Genomic DNA, 20,649 nt, shown 5'->3' with positions numbered 1-20,649 from the left:
TATATAGTCAGTCTGGCTCTGCTGTGTATCTGCTTAAGGAGTAAAATGACCTTGAGAAACTGAGAACCCATGCGTGAGCAGTCATTTTTAAATTACCCATGAAACACTGACATCTAGAGGACAACATGGGAAAAGCCTACAGTACAGTTAGAGTGGAAAATCTGCAAACTTCTACAGTATCTCACAAAAGTGAATACACCCCTCACATTTTAGCAACCATTTTATTATGTTTTCAAATACTATAGTAATGAAACTTGGATATATTTAAAGTAGTCAATTTGCAGCTTGTATAGCAGTATAGATTTACTCGCCTAAGAATAACTCAACATACAGCCATTATTGTCGAAGTAACTGCAACAAAAGTCAGTACACCCCTTAATAAACATGTCAAAACTGTGTCTTAAGTGTCAATATTTTGTGTGAGCACCATTGTTATCCAGCACTGCCTTAATCCTCCTGGACATGGAATTCACCAGAGCTGCATAGGTTGTTGCTGGGACCCTTTCCATCCTCCATGATGACATCACAGAGCTGCTGGATTCTAGACACATGGCACTTCTCCACCTTCGGCTTGAGGCCCAAAGGTGTTCAATAGGGTTCAGGTCTGAAGACATACTTGACCACTCCATCACCTTCAGCTTTCTCAGCAAGGCAGCTGTCATCTTGGCGGTGTGTTTGAGGTCTTTATTATGTTGGAAAACTGTTCAGCCCAGTTTCTAAACGGATGGCATCAAGTTATGCTTCAGAATGATACAGAACATGTTGGAATCCATGTTTCCCTCAATGAAGTGTAGCAGCCCAATACCAGCAGCACTCATGCAGCCCCAGACCATGATGCTGCCACCACCATGTTTGACTGTAGGCAAGAAACAATTTTCTTGGTTCTCCTCACCAGAGCGTCACCACACATGCTGGACACCACATGAGCCAAACAAGTTTATTTTAGTCACATTAGACCACAGGACATGGTTCCAGTAATTGATGCTCTTGGACAGGTTGTCTTGAAACTGTTTGCAGGCTTTCTTGTGAGCCAGTTTTAGAAGAGGCTTCCTTCTGGAAGACAGCCATACGATTTGACTTGTTGCAGTGTGTGCTGTATGGTCTGAGCACTGACAAGTGGACCTTCTGCAACCTCTAAAGCAATGCTGGCAGCACTCATGCATCTGTTTTTTAAAGCCGATCTGCACCTGATGCACAGCACATGGACTTGACTTCTTTGACCGACCCCTTAGAGGCCTGTTCTGAGTGAAAACCCGTCTTGGAAAACCTCTGTATGACCCAGATTACTGTACTGTAACTCAGTTTCAGTGTGTTAACGATCTTCTTATAGCCTCGGCATATTTGTGGATAGCAACAATTCTAATCCTTAAAACCTCAGAGAGTCTTAGCCATGAGGTGCCATGTTGAACATCCAATGGTCAGTATGAGAGAACTGTACTCAGAGCACCAATCTTAACTGCTCTAATATAAGACACACAAATTTGTATGGTCCTGTCAAACAGACACAAACATGAACATGATGAATAGGACATGTGGTTTTGCACGGTTAAGCAACGTACAGCTGGTAACTTTTGTTGCCAGTTATTTTACAATAATGGCTGTAAGTTGTTAATTTTTAGAAGACAGTAAATCAGTAATGCTATACAAACTGCACATTGACTACTTTAAATACATCAAAGTTTCATTTCTATTGTATTGTCTCATGAGAAGAGATAAAATGTCTAAATGTTAGGGGTGTACTAAATTTTGAGAGATACTGTACTTCAGAATTAGATCACTGTTTTAAAAATATATTTTATTATATTTTCTGTTTACTGATGGACGCTTAAATGCAGAAATGTTCATGCCAGTAGTTGTCTTAATCCATTGTAGCAAACTGTTGATATTATATTATTATATTACAGTCCAAATCCATCCTCAAAGTTCTTGAATTGCTTCTTGGATCTTCAGGATGTTCATGTGAGAGAGAGAGAGAGAGAGAGAGAGAGAGAGATTAATAAGATTAATAAGTATCCTTATTAAATACATGTTAAATGAACTATACATTGTGATCAGGCTTTATAGTCTGAATGTCTAAAGCTGACTGGCAGCAATATTGTAAATCAGGATTTTCAGGATGGAGCTGAAATATACAATGATATCTACATTAATATTCCCAAGAGTTTTTTTTTTTTACCTTTAAAAGGTTTTACATTTAAGGAAGGTTTTTGGAATCCATTTTAATAAAATAAATATACTTTTCTTAACATTGTAATGCCAAAATACTTTAGCAACAACAACAAAAAAATCCTACTGCTACTCATAATGATATGCGTATACAACAAAATAAATAAATTGTACAAAGCTTGTACAGTCACACTAAAATCATTTGACAAAATTCAAAAGGAGATAAATGCCTGCATAGGATTTTTTCTTTTGATTGTAAATCTAAGGCCGAGTCTGCTGAGTGAAGCTCAGTGCTTGCAAGTGGAAAACAAAACACTGCTGTTATGAACAGGAGACATCACTGTTATTCTGTGACCAAGAAAACAATTGAAAAATCCCCTGCGTTTTAATGACACTGTTGAACCTAAGCAGAATAAGAGCAGTATTGCTAACATTTGCAGGCCTTTCCTTCAGCACTAATCAAAGTTTCTATCATCCTGTGTGTAACTGGTGTTGATAATTATATCTTCACACTGTGTGTAGACGTGGAAGAATTAAATTTTGAGTGTAAAAATATTTAAAAAATCCTGTGGTAAAAACCTGTAGAATCCTGCATGGCTTTTGTAATTAAGCCCTGCTTTAGTAAACGCCCTAATATGCTTATGTAATGCTTTGGTGCTTCCTATTATTAGAAGTTTGGCTGCATCATGTTGGACAAACAACTAATACTAAACAGACACATTGCCTTAAGGAAAAATCCACCCAGAACGAATTGCGTCCAGGATTTTTATTTCGTAATCAAATTTTTCCTGTCAGTTGCGGTGCAGTGCGATTTAGCTCTGTACTAAACCTTTACAGATTTCTGCTCTCTCGTCTTCTTATTTGTAATCTCCATTTAAACAGAGTAGCTTTCAAAGCTTCATGTATCATCCACAGAAAACTTTTAAAAACATTGCATCACAATCGTCCCCTCGTAGACGTCTAACCAGCCAAACCAAGTCTATGCTGCAGAGTCCATGATTTGTTGTAGCAAATGGATCTGTGTTGGATTTCTTTTTTGGGTTAATATGATGGTTAACCTTGTTGTGATAGAAGAGTATCTGCAAGAGTGAAAGGGAAAGTTTATAGGACAGTGGTGAGACCTGAGATGTTGTATGGTTTAGAGACAGTGGCATTGAGTAAAAGACAGGAAGTGGAGCTGGAGGTAGCAGAGCTGAAGATGTTGAGGTTTTCGTTGGAAGTGACGACAAATGGACAGGATTAGAAACAAGTTTATAAGCGGGACAGCGCATGTAGGACGTTTTGGAGACAAGGTGAGGGAGATTGAGATGGTTTGGACATGTTCAGAGGAGGGACATGGGGTATATCAGTAGAAAAATGCTGAGGATGGAGCCACCAGGAATAAATAATATAGGGACATTATTTATACATTAAGAGTTGGCCAGTGGAGATGGTTGTAAGGAAAAACTACCTGAGATGACATTAAGAAGAATGGATGTGGTGAGGGAAGACATGCAGGTAGTTGTTCTGAAAGAGGCCGATGTAGAGGACAGAGGGGTATGGAGACGGATGATCCGCTGTGGAGACCCCTAATGGGAGCAGCCCAAAGAAGAAGAAGAAGAAGAAGAGAAGATATAGTGTTGTAACTGAACTACAGGACGTCATCACTGATACAGCACCAAGCAACAAATTATGTTTATGTTTATCACAAATGTTTATCACACTTCATATAATTGAATATACATAATACATATTTACACAATACAAATACATTATTTGTTCATTTGTACATTTCACTGTAGTTCTATTCGGCATAAATCTGTTTGTGACAAATAAAAATTCTGAATCTTGAATCTATTTCATCTGCATGTCACGGCTCAGGGTGAAAATTAATGGCTCACAATTTTTTTTTATTCAACCACAGAGCCCCATTTTTTCAAGTCCACTTATGCAGAAAAACAGCCTTTAATCACCTCTGACTCACTGTGAGTCAGACAGGACAATGTGCAGCTGTGACAGTTTGGCTTCTGAAACTCCTGACAAACAACTCAACCCAGGACCTAGACATGACGAGCAAAACACTCACCATGCAACCACCAGCACCACCTGCCTGCACCACAGAAAGCCTAATAACCAAAAGCCTAAATCCATTTACAACAATGTATGGCACAGCCTAGAATTATCAGCATTGTAAACAATGTTTACCCTGCAGACACCAGGGCATGAGTCACATGTTTACCAAAGGCAAATGATCAGAGATCAACCTTTGTGCTTGTAAGTTAGAGTTGAATGCAAACGTTTGTATACCATTAGCACAAAATAAAGACAATAAGAGGCATTACTTTTATACCAACACATATTTTTGATATCCCATGAACTGATTGCTTGGCAAGTCTTGGCAAGTTTTGTCTCAGTGCCTACATTGGCTACAGATGACCAGATTTGCAGACGCACACACATAGAGCCCTATACAATAGGAATAACAACATGGACCCAATTCACCTCTGCAGGACTTTCAATGACGTTCCATTGCACAATGCACACTTTACACATGCACACATTTCTGTTTCTTGCATTTGCACCTTTAAACATTTGTAATATGATGACTTGTGTTTTCCTTAGGTGCTTAATTTATGTCATAGGATGCTTGTAGGATTCACAGAATAAGAATTGTGGTGTAACAGACTGTTTCCTGTGCATATGACAATAAACTCTTGCATCTCGAATTTTCCATCATACTAAAAAATCCCTTGTGAAAACATCTGGATTCAGTGCTGCATGGCACTGCAATGCATTAAAATCAGGCCTCTCCTTTATAAACCCACAGTTTATAATTGTTTACACTGAATCCCTTTGCACTTTCCACACCGGATGAATTAGACTACTAATGCAGATGTTATTCCCTGTGACTGATGTATTTCACAGCCCAAGCTGAAGATCTGTTTAAGAAGCCTGGCGGATTCGTCTCTGCTGATTCACTACATAATGTTATCACTTTAGCAGATTGATCAACAGCACGAATCTATCCTTGCCGGTAAATGACTGGATATTTTTATCCTGTAAGCCTTTTGGTTCAAGTTCATCTTGGAATATGGTTGCCAGATTCTCTGTGTAACCATACAATGAGCATGCAGATTCTGAACAATACAGTGTTGTGATTCCATTTATTTTGAATCTCAAACACACGTCTTTGCTCTGAGCTGGTGAATTATTTGAATCATGTGTATCGTCACTGCTGATAGATTCGAGTGGGTCTAACCAGCTACAACCTGCCAAAACACAGACCAAACTGGTAGGCAATTAATTACCAGGTTATTTACTCTATATAACCAAACACTTGGAGATCAAACTCATATGTGAATTATAAACATTATTTTTTTCAGATTTAGTCAGTCTTTTTAGTACATTTTTGGTAAGATGAAAGCATCTCAGAATGTCAAACCTTGTGGTGGATGGGCTACAACAGCAAAAGACCATGCTGGGTTCCTATGACAACTATGAACAGCCAGGTATAAAAGAAATTTAATTTCTGCAGGACGGACCAAAATTAAGCACCAGCATGAATTCATGGACCCAACCTGCCTTTTTCATTAGTCCAGGCTGATGAAAGTCGTGTGATGGGACTTTAATACCAATCAATCACTTGAATGCCACAGCTTATTTGAATATTGTTGTCTTTGAAAGTCTTGAACTATTTTCATGAGCATGAAATTTCTGTGGTGAATTTCGAACCACTGATCCTTGATTACATCACCAACCTCTACTTAAGGTCAAACAGAGATCCCATCCTGTTTTTTTTTGTCAAATGGTCATCACTAATATACACTATAAAGTTTGTCAGCATGTGATCAATTAGTCCCATATGAACTTATTGAGCGACACATTTACACCCATTCTTGCTGTTATAACAAATTCCACTCTTCTGGTGCGGCTTTCCGCTAGATTTTGGAGAGTGGCTTTGAGCAGTGATGTTGGTTGAGGAGGTCTTGGAGAGCAGTAACTTTTCCAGTTCATAAAGGTTAAGGTCAGGGCTCTGTGTAGGCCACTTGAGTTCTTCCACTCCATGTCTTCAATGAGTTTGAGCACCAGGAACACTGTCATGCTGCAGGTTTGGGCCTCTTAGGTGCAGTTAAGGGGAATCTGTAATGTCATTGCATTCTCCTGTGCATTTGTGTTTGTGGTAACAGTTTAGGGATGAACAAGATATTGGATGGTTTGGTGCCATATATTGTATTTCCTTCAGCTGGGGAGCTGCCCACTATCTGCACATAGATCCATTATATCCAGAGAGATAATATGATATTTTTTATGATAACTGGCAACGTAAGCACTGCACAGTTCCCACACTTCATCCCTGAAACCATGCCAGAAAACATGAAACGATCTTGGCCTACAGCTCCAACACTCTGCATGTTTGGAAGTACATATCTTTGTGTGAGCAACTTTTCTCTCTTCTGAAGATGCACACTCTCACTCTTCCCCGAATTTCACCCCAAGACACAGAACCCAACCCCAAAAATGGATGAACTAACAACCAAAAAATGCATTCTGCTCGGGCAAACGTGTAAAATGTATTTATTATACTTACTATTTTATTTCCACCTTTAGTCTGTATCCTCTCTGTCTTCATCTTGGTAAATTACAGTTTGGCATTTAGACCCAGTATTTCATTTTACCTCCCTCTATGACTGAGTTTAACACCAGTGGTTTAGAGGTACATACATAATAAGAGGGATTTGAAGACTATTGCTTGCTGTGGGATGAGATCTGGCAACCCTTCTCCCTCAGCCAGAGAGAGAGAGAGAGAGAGAGAGAGAGAGAGAGAGAGAGAGAGACACGTGTGACACTTCTGGAAAAGTCGAGCATTGCAGAAACATGGGTGGGGTGCACAGGGGTGGGGGGGTTGCGGAGGGACTCGTGCTCGGGCGCTGAATCATTGCCGTCGCTTTGGCGTATAAATAACGGGACGCGCGCGCGCCGGGCTCAGCAGAGGACGCACCGAGGACGCACCGAATCCAGCTGCGCGACGCGGAGGCTGCGGTAAGTGCGCGTCACCTTCCCCCGCATCCGAACTACTCAATACACCTACAGAACACAGTTTTTGCAATAATTAGACTATACACAAACATAAATAATAATAATAATAATAATAATAATAATAATAATAATAATAACAACAAAAAAGCAAAACCTCAGTAATTGCGCAGTTGCAGAATAATACAGATTGATGCATGAACAGTCATGATGATGATGACGATGAGGATGATGGAGCACAAGAATGGTTTTCATATTGCATTCTTTCATGATATCAATCCTCAACTAATAAATATGTTGAAAGATGAAATACAACACTGTAGATAAAAGTAAACATCTGCAAAAATCTAGATTAGTTTTTATTTACAGAAAATAAAAACTTGTTTATTTTTTTGTAAAATCATTGTTTTTGTAAAATTTTCTCTCATTTTGTCATGCAACAATCCTAATCTGGGTACATTCTGTATGTTCTGAATTTTTTAAATATTTTTTAATTATTGAAAATAATGACATTAAAATATTTTTGACTAGAACGACAGAGTTTGGGCCATTTGAACATTACAAATATATTATTGTCATTCTTTGGGCATATTGTGTTTAAATCTATTTTGATAATATTTTGACAGAATCCAAATTCATACATCAATACATAGAATTTTAAGTTCAAGTGCATACAAGTGTATAATCTGAGTTCAATTTTAAACAGTAAAAACATTAAACCAGAAAATAAGTCTTAGATATTTAATAAATGACCTATTATTTACCTGCATATATGCAAACATGCTGAAATCTTTTTTTTTTTTTTGGAAGGGTTTGCAATGAAACTAAGGCTGTACAAACAGGTCTATTTTGTTTGTGAAATTATAAGCAGAGATGTAACTAAGGATTAACCAGTTATACAGTTCACCCCTGCATTACTGGGGAGGATCAGGATAGCGTTTGTCAATGCAGGGAAGGATGAATGCGTTTCTGTTGTTATACTATGTACCAATAATAATAATAATAATAATAATAATAATAATAATAATAATAATAATAATAATAATGATAATAATAATAATAATAATAATAATAATGATAATAATAATAATAATAATAATTATTAACAATATCCTAGTATTATTTGTTATATCATTAAAACGTACCGAGCCTCAAACATTTCTAAATTCGAATCGCAAATATTTCACTATGCAGGTAATTAAAAAAAAAAATCTGATACCTGATTGCAGTCCTAATATAATATGAAAAAAATACTCAGGAACACATCACTAATCCCATGCATAATACCCAGAATTAAATACAATCAGCATTTTTATTAGATATTACAGATATTATCATTACCATAACTCTGGCAGTAATGTAATTGTGTAACTATGCACAAACACACCCACACCCACACCCACACACACACGGTTAAATAGTGTGTCTGGTTGCTCACCCTACCTGAGGTGAATGTGTATTGATTTTTCAGTGCAGAGGGGAATTTGACTCTAAGGGTAAAACAGGCCCATGTCATACTGCCCCTCTCTTTCTCACAGCTTCAGATTCAGCACAGCTACACATTTTTTTTGTAAACACCACCAAAGACACCCTGCTAAGCACATTATTATTTTTGTCTGTTCTTTTGGGTCATCAAAGCAAAGACTAAAGCGCTGACTGTAATTTGCTAAATAACAAACACAGCGGAATATGGAGAGATTAGGATTGTATAAATATGTATTAATATGTCATGTATTATAATGCAAATGTTTGGCAAAATGGTATCTGGTTTTAGGATAGAATAATGTTTTTATTTGACTGAATAAGCATCTGTTCTCTCTTTTACATTACTCACTTCTTTGCTTTGCTAATCAACATTAAATAAAGCCAAACAGTCTAAAAAGCAGTCTATAAGACTACTATATAATTAGTTCAAGCACTATGAAGATGAAAATTGTTTTCCCCAAATATTATACAAGTTTGAAGGCGCCATAATCAGAGAGTAGCCCGATTAATAAAACGTATGAAACTTGAAAATAAATAAAACAATAGGCTGAGATTTATATAGTGTAACTTTCTATCGGCTTCTCCCATTAGGGGTCGCTACAGAGGATCATCCGCATGTTTGATTTGGCACGTTTTTACGTTGGATGCCCTTCCTAAGACAACCCTCCCCATTTATCCGGGCTTGGGACCGGCACTAAGAGTGGCTGGGGTTGGTTCCCTGACCGGGGATCGAACCCGGGCCGCAGCGGTGAGAGCGCCGCATCCTAACCACTAGTCCACCAGGGAACCTTGAGATTTATATAGTGTATATAAAAGAAAACAAAATACAAACAGACCAAACGCTTCCTTAAACTGATTATCGACATTTCTATTCTGTTATCTCTTCTAATCCGTAAGTACAAATTATTAAAAAAATATATATGAATAACATGCACATGGATAGAAATATTAACAAAATGAAAGCAAAGCCAGTTCCTGTTATCACTTAGTTTACAGCAGCTATAAACAACATCTCATTTTCTCTGCAAAAAACGCAAAGTCTCTCCCATGTTGGAAGCATTAAATGTTTACAGTTTATCATCTGACTGTTGAGAACAACTAATACTGGAGACTTATTTACAAAATAAACAAATAAAGCCTCTTCCAGTAAAGATTAACAAGTGGACATATTGGATTCCTGTGAATAAGCTGTTATTGTAGAAACATATTTGAATGAGAACGTTAATACTCAATTAAAATGTATTCGTTAATAATTTATAACAAAGACACATTGTCCGAAAGCAGCTTTACAGAAATAACATATCTAATTGGATGCTCCAGTGTTAGAATCTGTTCGAAACCCCTGTTAGAAGGGACGGTTCTGACTGTTGAATACGGATTACAGGATAGAAATACAGGAGACTCCTTCTAAAAGGCTTAATTTAGCACTTCAATTAGAAGTGTCACATGACGTAAAGACGTCAATGATGCTTTAATGATGAGAACCTTTAATGATAAGAACCTCAAATATAAACCCGCTATTATCCGAGCATCTGATCAATGGAGAATGCAACAGCACTGAGGGAAAAAAATCAAGATAACATAACATCCTCTTGAGCCCCTCTAACGTCAGGTGTGCATGATATGTTTTCTCAGTGATGTGAGGTCCTCCAGCCTGCAGCTTCTATTGCGCACATTTCAGCGAGCAGTGAATGCAGACAACGTGTGTGCTCCTTATATAACCAGCTCCCCACACTGATCTGCACTGACGCAGCATGCAGGCTTTCTTCCAGCATAACAGCACTCAGCGCACACAGAACGCCGGACTTATCCTCAGCTATTTATCAAGAAGGATTGTGAATGGTGGCGCAGTTTCTTTAGCTAATACGGTTAGGAAAATAAATTCACCGTGTCCTTATAACCCCGTCGCACACAGATTTAAGATTCTGGATTTCTGCCTGCTTATGAAGCAGCACACATAAATCCACCTCATAATCTTTCCAGGCAGAGGTCACAGGGTATTAAAGACTGGTGCATGTTGGCTAACAATGTGTCTGAAAAGAATACAGAACAGGAGATTTATAAAAGAATGCACAAGATCACACACTTGCATGCTTGACTGTTGTTTTGTTCCAGGGTTATAACACAAATACCGCACAAAATGCCGCATTTGCACTCAACAGAAATGACACACCGTTGTTTCCGGGCCTGAATATCCTCTCAAGAACAACAATGATTTAAAAACTCAAAATGCCTATTCCCTACAATTACATTAATCACAGAACATCACAAAGTAGTGTCTTACTTCTGTATATGCAACACAATATTTTTTATCACTTAAGGCAGACAACTATAACAGGAAGCTAAATATAGCTAGTAACTATTATCTTGCTATTAGATTGATTTAGCTACAACAGCTACATACAACATAATAGCTAGATGACCGATACTGACCCTGTTTGTAATTAGCTAAATAGCTAGCAAATTGAGAATTTAGCTACTATTGCGCTATAAAAATAAGTACTAAATAATACAGGGTATTGAATGTAAACAGAAGGATTTTCAATAGAGTGGCTAAAAATGTAGCTAGTTAGTATAACTTTAAAGCATGACATGAAAAAGTGTTGTAAATATAGCTAGCTAGCTTTTACAGTGACTGGCTTTTTGTGATTGGAGCGGCTTAACTGCTAGCTATTATTAGTCTGTAAAAATGAACATATTTTAATATAAGGTTTTCAATATAGTTGTCAGTAGAGTGGCTAAATATCTATGTAGCAGCAATAAATTGACAAAAGTATTGGGAGACATGACCTTTCCAGCCATCCCTAATCTGTTAACACAAAGTTGGAGGCACAGAATTCTCTCAACATCTTCTCGAAAGAGTAGACGTTATTATAATAACAAAATGGGAATCAATGTGGAATGGAGTTTTCAGAAGGCACACACAAATCTTATGGTCAGGTGTCCACAAACTTTTGTTCATATTTATATGTCCAGGTTTAATGTAGTGTCTGGTTTTATGTTAGAGGAAGTCATGTTACATGTCTTTTTCCTACCGTAAGTGTGTTTCCTGCATCTGAAAGCCGAACTCACTGAAGATGAGGGCGTGTTGGTTTTTGCTGGGCCTTTCGCTCCTCTACATCTCAGCCGAGTGTCTGCTGCCCCCCACCAAGGACGACCTTAATCGTGAGTACAACAGATGACCTTCCAGTTGAAGCATCTGTATCAGACATTTCTTAATGGTAGCTGTGCACCCACAGAGATCTCTCAGCTTGGAGAGAAATATGTGGATAAAGAGATCGAGAATGCCATTAACGGTGTAAAGGAGATGAAGACCGTGATGGAGAAGTCAGAGGAAGATCACAAGAAGTTCCTCTCAACTTTGGAGGAAACCAAGAAGCAGAAAGAGGTCAGAGAAGATTCTGGTTTTCTTCTTTTCCTCTGTATAATTGTAGATTGGAAGAGTCCTAGACCTCCAGAATTTCTGTTGTGCATTAGGAAGCGCTGAGGGTCGCCCAGGAGATGGAGGAGAAGCTGAGTGAGGAGGAGGCAGTGTGCAATGAAACTACACAGGCTTTGTGGGAGGAGTGTAAGCCGTGCCTGAAGAACACGTGTGTAAAATTTTACTCCCGCACCTGCAGCAGCGGTTCAGGTCTGGTGGGACGGCAGGTAAGATCTGATCGTGGTGCACTGGAAGACTGTACATTAGGTGTAGTCTATTCATTCCTTGCCAATATGCTAACACTTGCTTCTAAGCTAGAGACCATACCATAACCATACTGTTGTGTCTCAGCTGGAGGAGTTCCTGAACCGATCCTCGCCTTTCTCCATCTGGATTAACGGTCAGAACATGGAGACTCTAGAGAAAGAGGACCACCAGCAGACGCAGCACTTCCAGGATCTGGAAAGGCGATACACCGACGTAGCCGAAGGCGTGGACAGCATTTTCATGGACAGCATGAGAGTATTTGACCACATGCGCTCCCTGCACCAACCCAGATGGTTCCACAGACCTTCCCGCATCTACAGGTCCCTCTTCCATGACCCAGAGTTCTCAGGCTTCCACAGCATGTTCCAGCCCATGATGCAGATGACTCAAGACGTATTTGAGTCGTTTGGGTCGTCCATGGGGGGTGATTTGAACTTTCCCTCAGAAGGTAAATAAACTGTACTGCTGAGTAATAGTGAGAGAATTGTCCCAAACCATACATAGACTATTCATCATCTACTTGCACTGCATTGTGGGCGATCTGTACATTTAAGACTATTGTTATACATTTGCATTTATGGCATTTGGCATACGGCTTTATCCGGAGCGACTTACATTTATATCATTCATACAACTAAGGAGCTATGGGTTCAAGGGCCTTGCTCAGGGGCCCAGGAGTGGACTTTGGTGTGGCTGGGATTTAAACTCATGATCTTTGGCTCCAACGTCCAATACCTTAACCACTAAGCTACCACCTCCCGCATTGTATACATTCATAAATGTACATGTTCTCCTGGTAGTTATTGCATTGTTCTTGTTTTAAACATTATTTACAATTTCCTTTCTATTTTTCCTCTGTTTTATTGACAGGCGGCAACATGAATGAAGACGTCGTCATAACCAAGCCGTTCGGAAACGATAAAATGACCTGCCGGGAGATTCGCCGCAACTCCGCTGGCTGCATCAAACTCCGGGAGGAGTGTGAGAAGTGCAAGGAGATTCAGCACATTGGTAAGTACTTTAAATACAGGACAATGAAATTACCATCTCATACTAGCATGCGACTATAGAAGGTTAAATTATAAATAGCTTCGAATAGCTCAAGGAATGACACAGATGTCATGCTGTTAATGGAAATTAATTAATAATAAGACCACGTGTTACCATGTCTGCCATTTCATCATGGACAGCGAATGTGAAATTCTGCACATAACTGGACAAATCAGACAGAGACGTTCGACATAAGGTACATTTGACTTACGCTGATGCTGCAACGAACTGTTCAAGGTGTTTTAACTGGCACGCGTACTTTAAAAGTGTGAGAACATCACTGGAAGACGAGGAAAGATCAGGAAGACCTTAAACGAGCTCAACCCCGAAAATGTCGAAACCATTCGGCAACTTGTGCATGATGATCGTCGGAGAACAATCCGCATGATCTCACTTCTGCACCCACCCTATTTACCAGATTTGGCTGCTGCAGACTTCGTCCTCTTCCGGAGATAAAGACTCGGCTCAAAGGTTTTGACACCATTGTGGAGATCCAGAGTGAATAGCAGAAGATGCTTGACACGCTTTGAAAAAGACTTCCAGTACACATTCCTGACGTGGCAGGACCACGGGCAGCGCTGTAACGCAGTGCAAGGGGACTAATTTCAAGTTGATGGAGTGTAAAAGTAGATAAACAAAGCGAGTCTCAAACCTTTTTTTATAACACCTCGTACTTCTGCAATTTGCCAACTCTAACACTTAAAAAAATTAGATGGATAAACACATTGTACATTTTAGCTTTTTATAGTTATACACATTTAACTGTGGTGGAGGAATAGGTTTCTGTTTTACGCATCAAAAAAGCGATAAATGGGCATTTTTTCATAATACTCTCCTTTTTACATATTTTTGTTTGTATATCTGTTTAGGTGAAGCTCTTGTTATTCAAGTCCCTGTGAATTAGCTGATAATTAATCAAACAAAATAAAATTTAAACAGATGCATTAATATAAGTCTGGGATTTGCCAAAACACATCCTGACCAATCAGATTTGAGAATTCAAAAGAGCTGTGGTAGTGACGGGTCGTTAATAAACAAAACGAGTCTTGCATGTGACTCAGAAGAAAGTCAGTGAAAGTCTCAGAGTCATCTCAAAGAGCGATTATTTCATTTTTCTACTAGACGCACATGAGCAAAGCATCGCAAAATCTTTGTAGTAGTGGAGTAGTTCAGTCATGTGACTCTCATAGATCAGATTTTTTTTTTTCTCTGAATCTTGACATTATTGTTACAATAATTATGGGAGTCACGTGACAAAAAAAATAACACCACGGACCAGAAGATATAAGAGTTGAAGCTAATCATTCTGTTAATCATAATTTGTCTTTCGCCACATTATTATATTTTCATCATTGGAACTATAGTAAAAGATGGTGTATGGTGTTGTATTGGGGAATCTGCTTATTGAAAAGATAACATTTTATTATTTCTGATTAAATGAACGAGTTTCAAATATCCGAGTCACTAAATGATCGGTTCTTGCATAATAAGGTGCTAATAAATGCTACAAATGCTAAATGCTAACTTTTAACTTGTCAGGGTGAAGGTTTTGTTGAAGCATAAAGAGGACTTGTTAGATATCTGTGCTTCCGCAAGCTGGTGTTAAATGAGTAACAGGAAGCCAGCTCTTCTTTATCTTGCTCCACTGGTCAACAGCAAACTGATGATTCTAAAAAAAAAAGAGAATTCAATGGTGTTGTTTTGCATGAACTGGCACAGTAAGTTGCTTTTGTGTCTTGGTAAATGAACCTACCAGTTGCATGCACTCATCACAGCCCTAATGCTAAAAGGATCTAAGCATGGTTCTCTGGTGCAGATTGTTCTGGAAAGAAGCCTCTGGAAGGTCCACTGAAGGAGGACCTGGAAAAGGCTCTGGCTTTGGCCGAGAGATTCACAAGGGAGTACAACAATCTCCTGAGGCACTTTGAGGAGGAAATGTTCAACACCTCAAAGCTGCTGGACACGCTCAGGAAGCAGTTTAGCTGGGTGTCCTCGCTCGCCAACCACACGACCAGCGACAACAACGGCATCTTCAAAATCCAAACAGTAAGTCCTGAAGTTGTGTTCTTTCTCGCATTCATACTCCAGACTGTATGTAACGCTCTATTCTGCCTTCATAAAGGTCATCTGTAAGGACATGGAGGACTCTGAGAAACCAGGCGACACCAACGTATCCGTCAAACTGTTTGACGAGCCAGAAATTAGCTTCAGCGTGCCAGGAGACATCCCCTGGACCGACCCCAAGTTCTCCGAGGTGGTGGCGCAGGAGGCTCTGGATCGCTACAAACAGAACACTGTGTGGGTTTTTAAGAAACGTTTCTGGGAAATTCTTTCCTCAAAGCTTAACTGGGTGTATTTTCAGAATTCATTGCACTTTTTTACAAAATCTGCTTCTTTTTCTTTTACAGAGTTGCAAAGTAACGCTGAAGAAATCGACCCAGTAATCATCACTGAAAAACCAAACAACAAAAAAAACCTGCTTTTTATCAACATTTATCATTTATCAGAATACAAATAGCTGGATATATATACTATAATTAACTGGATGTTCACTATCTAGCTTAATTCCTGCTGTATTATCCTGAACTAGGCATCGCGAGATCCTCAAGCATCTGTGTGAAAATAAAAGCGCTTCCGATTTCTTCGTAATAACCAGATGTATGTTGTGAAATGGATAATAAAAACGTACAAATAAACCCAACGACCACGTTACCCCTTTATATACAAATTATACACTGACCAAGTATGACATCATAACATTATGACCGGTGAGGTGAATACCACTGATTATCTCTTCATCATGGCATCTGTTAGTGGGTGGAATACATTAGGCAGCAGGTGAACATTTTGTTCTCAAAGTTGATGAGTCATTGATGCAACAGCGGCATCTCTGAGAGGTCAGCAGAAGGTGAAGGTCCTGTGCCACATCTCATCCCATCTGCTGTTTTTTTTTTACACAGATCAGAAATATTCCTGTGACCAGCTTCTATTTAATTTGCCTGGAACTTTTAATAACAGTTTTATTTAGTCTAATTGCAAGGGGATGCTGCTTCAGTCATATGTACTTTACAGCGCAGTGAAATTATTTTCTTCGCAAATTCCAGTGATGTTAGGATCTGGGGTCAGAGCACAGGGTCAGCCATGACCCCTGGAGGACAGAGAGTTAAGGGCCTTGCTCAGGGGCCCCAAGAATGGCAGCTCGTTGATACCGGAGCTTGAAATCCTGACCTTCCGATCAGTAGCCCAGAGAGTTAACCACTAAGATACAACAATCCCATCCAAATACATGTAAAGCAGATATTTTAGCCTCAGGTCATAGAGGTCCCAAATATACAGACAAGAATCCTGAACCAGAGTCTGTGGTCTAAATCAGGGGTCTCCAACCGGTTGTACGGCTAGTGGGGTGTGTGTATGTGTGAGATTCGTGTATGTAAATTTGAATAGTGGCTTTTAATAGGCAAAATGAACAGTATATTATACAGGGAGTGCAGAATTATTAGGCAAGTTGTATTTTTGAGGATTAATTTTATTTGAGGATTTAATTTGAACAACAACCATGTTCTCAATGAACACAAAAAACTCATTAATATCAAAGCTGAATATTTTTGGAAGTAGTTTTAGTTTTAGCTATTTTAGGGGATATCTGTGTGTGCAGGTGACTATTACTGTGCATAATTATTAGGCAACTTAACAAAAAACAAATTCATACCCATTTCATACCAGTGAAACCAATATAACATCTCAACATTCACAAATATACATTTCTGACATTCAAAACCAAACAAAACAAATCAGTGACCAATATAGCCACCTTTCTTTGCAAGGACACTCAAAAGCCTGCCATCCATGGATTCTGTCAGTGTTTTGATCTGTTCACCATCAACATTGCGTGCAGCAGCAACCACAGCCTCCCAGACACTGTTCAGAGAGGTGTACTGTTTTCCTCCTTGTAAATCGCACATTTGATGATGGACCACAGGTTCTCAATGGGGTTCAGATCAGGTGAACAAGGAGGCCATATCATTAGATTTTCTTCTTTTATACCCTTTCTTGCCAGCCACGCTGTGGAGTACTTGGGCGTGTGTGATGGAGCATTGTCCTGCATGAAAATCATGTTTTTCTTGAAGGATGCAGACTTCTTCCTGTACCACTGCTTGAAGAAGGTGTCTTCCAGAAACTGGCAGTAGGACTGGGAGTTCAGCTTGACTCCATCCTCAACCCGAAAAGGCCCCACAAGCTCATCTTTGATGATACCAGCCCAAACCAGTACTCCACCTCCACCTTGCTGGCGTCTGAGTCGGACTGGAGCTCTCTGCCCTTTACCAATCCAGCCACGGGCCCATCCATCTGGCCCATCAAGACTCACTCTCATTTCATCAGTCCATAAAACCTTAGAAAATCAGTCTTGAGATATTTCTTGGCCCAGTCTTGACGTTTCAGCTTGTGTGTCTTGTTCAGTGGTGGTCGACTTTCTGCCTTTCTTACCTTGGCCATGTCTCTGAGTATTGCACACCTTGTGCTTTTGGGCACCCAGTGATGTTGCAGCTCTGAAATATGGCCAAACTGGTGGCAAGTGGCATCTTGGCAGCTGCACGCTTGACTTTTCTCAGTTCACGGGCAGTTATTTTGCGCCTTGGTTTTTCCACACGCTTCTTGCGACCCTGTCGACTATTTTGAATGAAACGCTTGATTGTTCGATGATCACGCTCAGAAGCTTGGCTATTTTAAGACTGCTGCATCCCTCTGCAATATATCTCACTATTTTTGACTTTTCTGAGCCTGTCAAGTCCTTCTTTTGACCCATTTTGCCAAAGGAAAGGAAGTTGCCTAATAATTATGCACACCTGATATAGGGTGTTGATGTCATTAGACCACACCCTTCTCATTACAGAGATGCACATCACCTAATATGCTTAATTGGTAGTAGGCTTTCCAGCCTATACAGCTTGGAGTAAGACAACATGCATAACGAGGATGATGTGGTCAAAATACTCATTTGCCTAATAATTCTGCACTCCCTGTATCTGTGTCATATCTGTAGACATTAACCATGATAGTTTCTTGATACGGTATCAACTCTTCTATGGCCCAGTCCCGGTCGTGACCTGGTCACTGGAGACCTCTGGTCTAAATAAAAAATATAGTTCAGGGGTCACCAACTACTGGGCCATGGACATGAATCATTAGTTAATGGGCTACATGGAAACAAAAACTTCTTACATTTTATTGACTTTCACATGTGCTAATATCTCACACTTGTCTTTTTTCCCCCTCAATGCATCAATTATGCATTAATAAATTAAGCTCCCACAGTTTCTGCATTATGGTGATTTAAGTTACATTTATAGATGTTGATATAATATGAATTTTGTGTTTAGTTATGTGTGTAGCTGCTACAGGTCCATGGAAAAACTGTCTTGTGTAAAACTGGTACATGGTGCAATAAAGGTACCAAAAACAAACAAACAAAAAAGGGTACTTATTATTCCATTCCACTAGGGGGCAAAATAGAGCAATTAACTAAAAAAAATTTTACAAATAAATTAAACATGAGGCCACTCCAATGGCCAAAAGAACTACCTTAAATTTGGAAATAAATGCACAAATGCTAATATGGGGAGAATAGAGCATTTTCCACTTTGACCCGACGAACTGCTTAACATTGCGTGCAGCAGCAACCACAGCCTCCCAGACACTGTTCAGAGAGGTGTACTGTTTTCCTCCTTGTAAATCGCACATTTGATGATGGACCACAGGTTCTCAATGGGGTTCAGATCAGGTGAACAAGGAGGCCATATCATTAGATTTTCTTCTTTTATACCCTTTCTTGCCAGCCACGCTGTGGAGTACTTGGACGTGTGTGATGGAGCATTGTCCTGCATGAAAATCATGTTTTTCTTGAAGGATGCAGACTTCTTCCTGTACCACTGCTTGAAGAAGGTGTCTTCCAGAAACTGGCAGTAGGACTGGGAGTTCAGCTTGACTCCATCCTCAACCCGAAAAGGCCCCACAAGCTCATCTTTGATGATACCAGCCCAAACCAGTACTCCACCTCCACCTTGCTGGCGCCTGAGTCGGACTGGAGCTCTCTGCCCTTTACCAATCCAGCCACGGGCCCATCCATCTGGCCCATCAAGACTCACTCTCATTTCATCAGTCCATAAAACCTTAGAAAATCAGTCTTGAGATATTTCTTGGCCCAGTCTTGACGTTTCAGCTTGTGTGTCTTGTTCAGTGGTGGTCGACTTTCTGCCTTTCTTACCTTGGCCATGTCTCTGAGTATTGCACACCTTGTGCTTTTGGGCACCCAGTGATGTTGCAGCTCTGAAATATGGCCAAACTGGTGGCAAGTGGCATCTTGGCAGCTGCACGCTTGACTTTTCTCAGTTCACGGGCAGTTATTTTGCGCCTTGGTTTTTCCACACGCTTCTTGCGACCCTGTCGACTATTTTGAATGAAACGCTTGATTGTTCGATGATCACGCTCAGAAGCTTGGCTATTTTAAGACTGCTGCATCCCTCTGCAATATATCTCACTATTTTTGACTTTTCTGAGGCTGTCAAGTCCTTCTTTTGACCCATTTTGCCAAAGGAAAGGAAGTTGCCTAATAATTATGCACACCTGATATAGGGTGTTGATGTCATTAGACCACACCCCTTCTCATTACAGAGATGCACATCACCTAATATGCTTAATTGGTAGTAGGCTTTCCAGCCTATACAGCTTGGAGTAAGACAACATGCATAACGAGGATGATGTGGTCAAAATACTCATTTGCCTAATAATTCTGCACTCCCTGTATCTGTGTCATATCTGTAGACATTAACCATGATAGTTTCTTGATACCGGTATCAACTCTTCTATGGCCCAGTCCCGGGTCGTGACCTGGTCACTGGAGACCTCTGGTCTAAATAAAAAATATAGTTCAGGGGTCACCAACTACTGGGCCATGGACATGAATCATTAGTTAATGGGCTACATGGAAACAAAAACTTCTTACATTTTATTGACTTTCACATGTGCTAATATCTCACACTTGTCTTTTTTCCCCCTCAATGCATCAATTATGCATTAATAAATTAAGCTCCCACAGTTTCTGCATTATGGTGATTTAAGTTACATTTATAGATGTTGATATAATATGAATTTTGTGTTTAGTTATGTGTGTAGCTGCTACAGGTCCATGGAAAAACTGTCTTGTGTAAAACTGGTACATGGTGCAATAAAGGTACCAAAAACAAACAAAC

General features: G+C 39.6%; 1 protein-coding gene across 1 annotated transcript; it reads left to right on the top strand.

The window, feature by feature from the left end:
* Positions 1-7,028: 7,028 nt before the first annotated feature.
* On the top strand, positions 7,029-16,098 carry clu (clusterin). Its single transcript, XM_046835769.1, has 9 exons — positions 7,029-7,185; positions 11,706-11,829; positions 11,904-12,052; positions 12,142-12,312; positions 12,437-12,800; positions 13,223-13,363; positions 15,219-15,448; positions 15,525-15,700; positions 15,811-16,098. The coding sequence occupies exons 2-9, from the start codon at positions 11,742-11,744 to the stop codon at positions 15,821-15,823; spliced, it is 1,332 nt and encodes a 443-aa protein (XP_046691725.1). The 5' UTR covers positions 7,029-7,185; positions 11,706-11,741; the 3' UTR covers positions 15,824-16,098.
* Positions 16,099-20,649: the final 4,551 nt, after the last annotated feature.

Source organism: Silurus meridionalis, chromosome 23 (genome assembly GCF_014805685.1).
Source record: "Silurus meridionalis isolate SWU-2019-XX chromosome 23, ASM1480568v1, whole genome shotgun sequence".
NCBI classification, from domain to species: domain Eukaryota; kingdom Metazoa; phylum Chordata; class Actinopteri; order Siluriformes; family Siluridae; genus Silurus; species Silurus meridionalis.
Note: the sequence above shows the minus strand (reverse complement) of the source record. Positions and strands in the feature narration are given on the sequence as shown.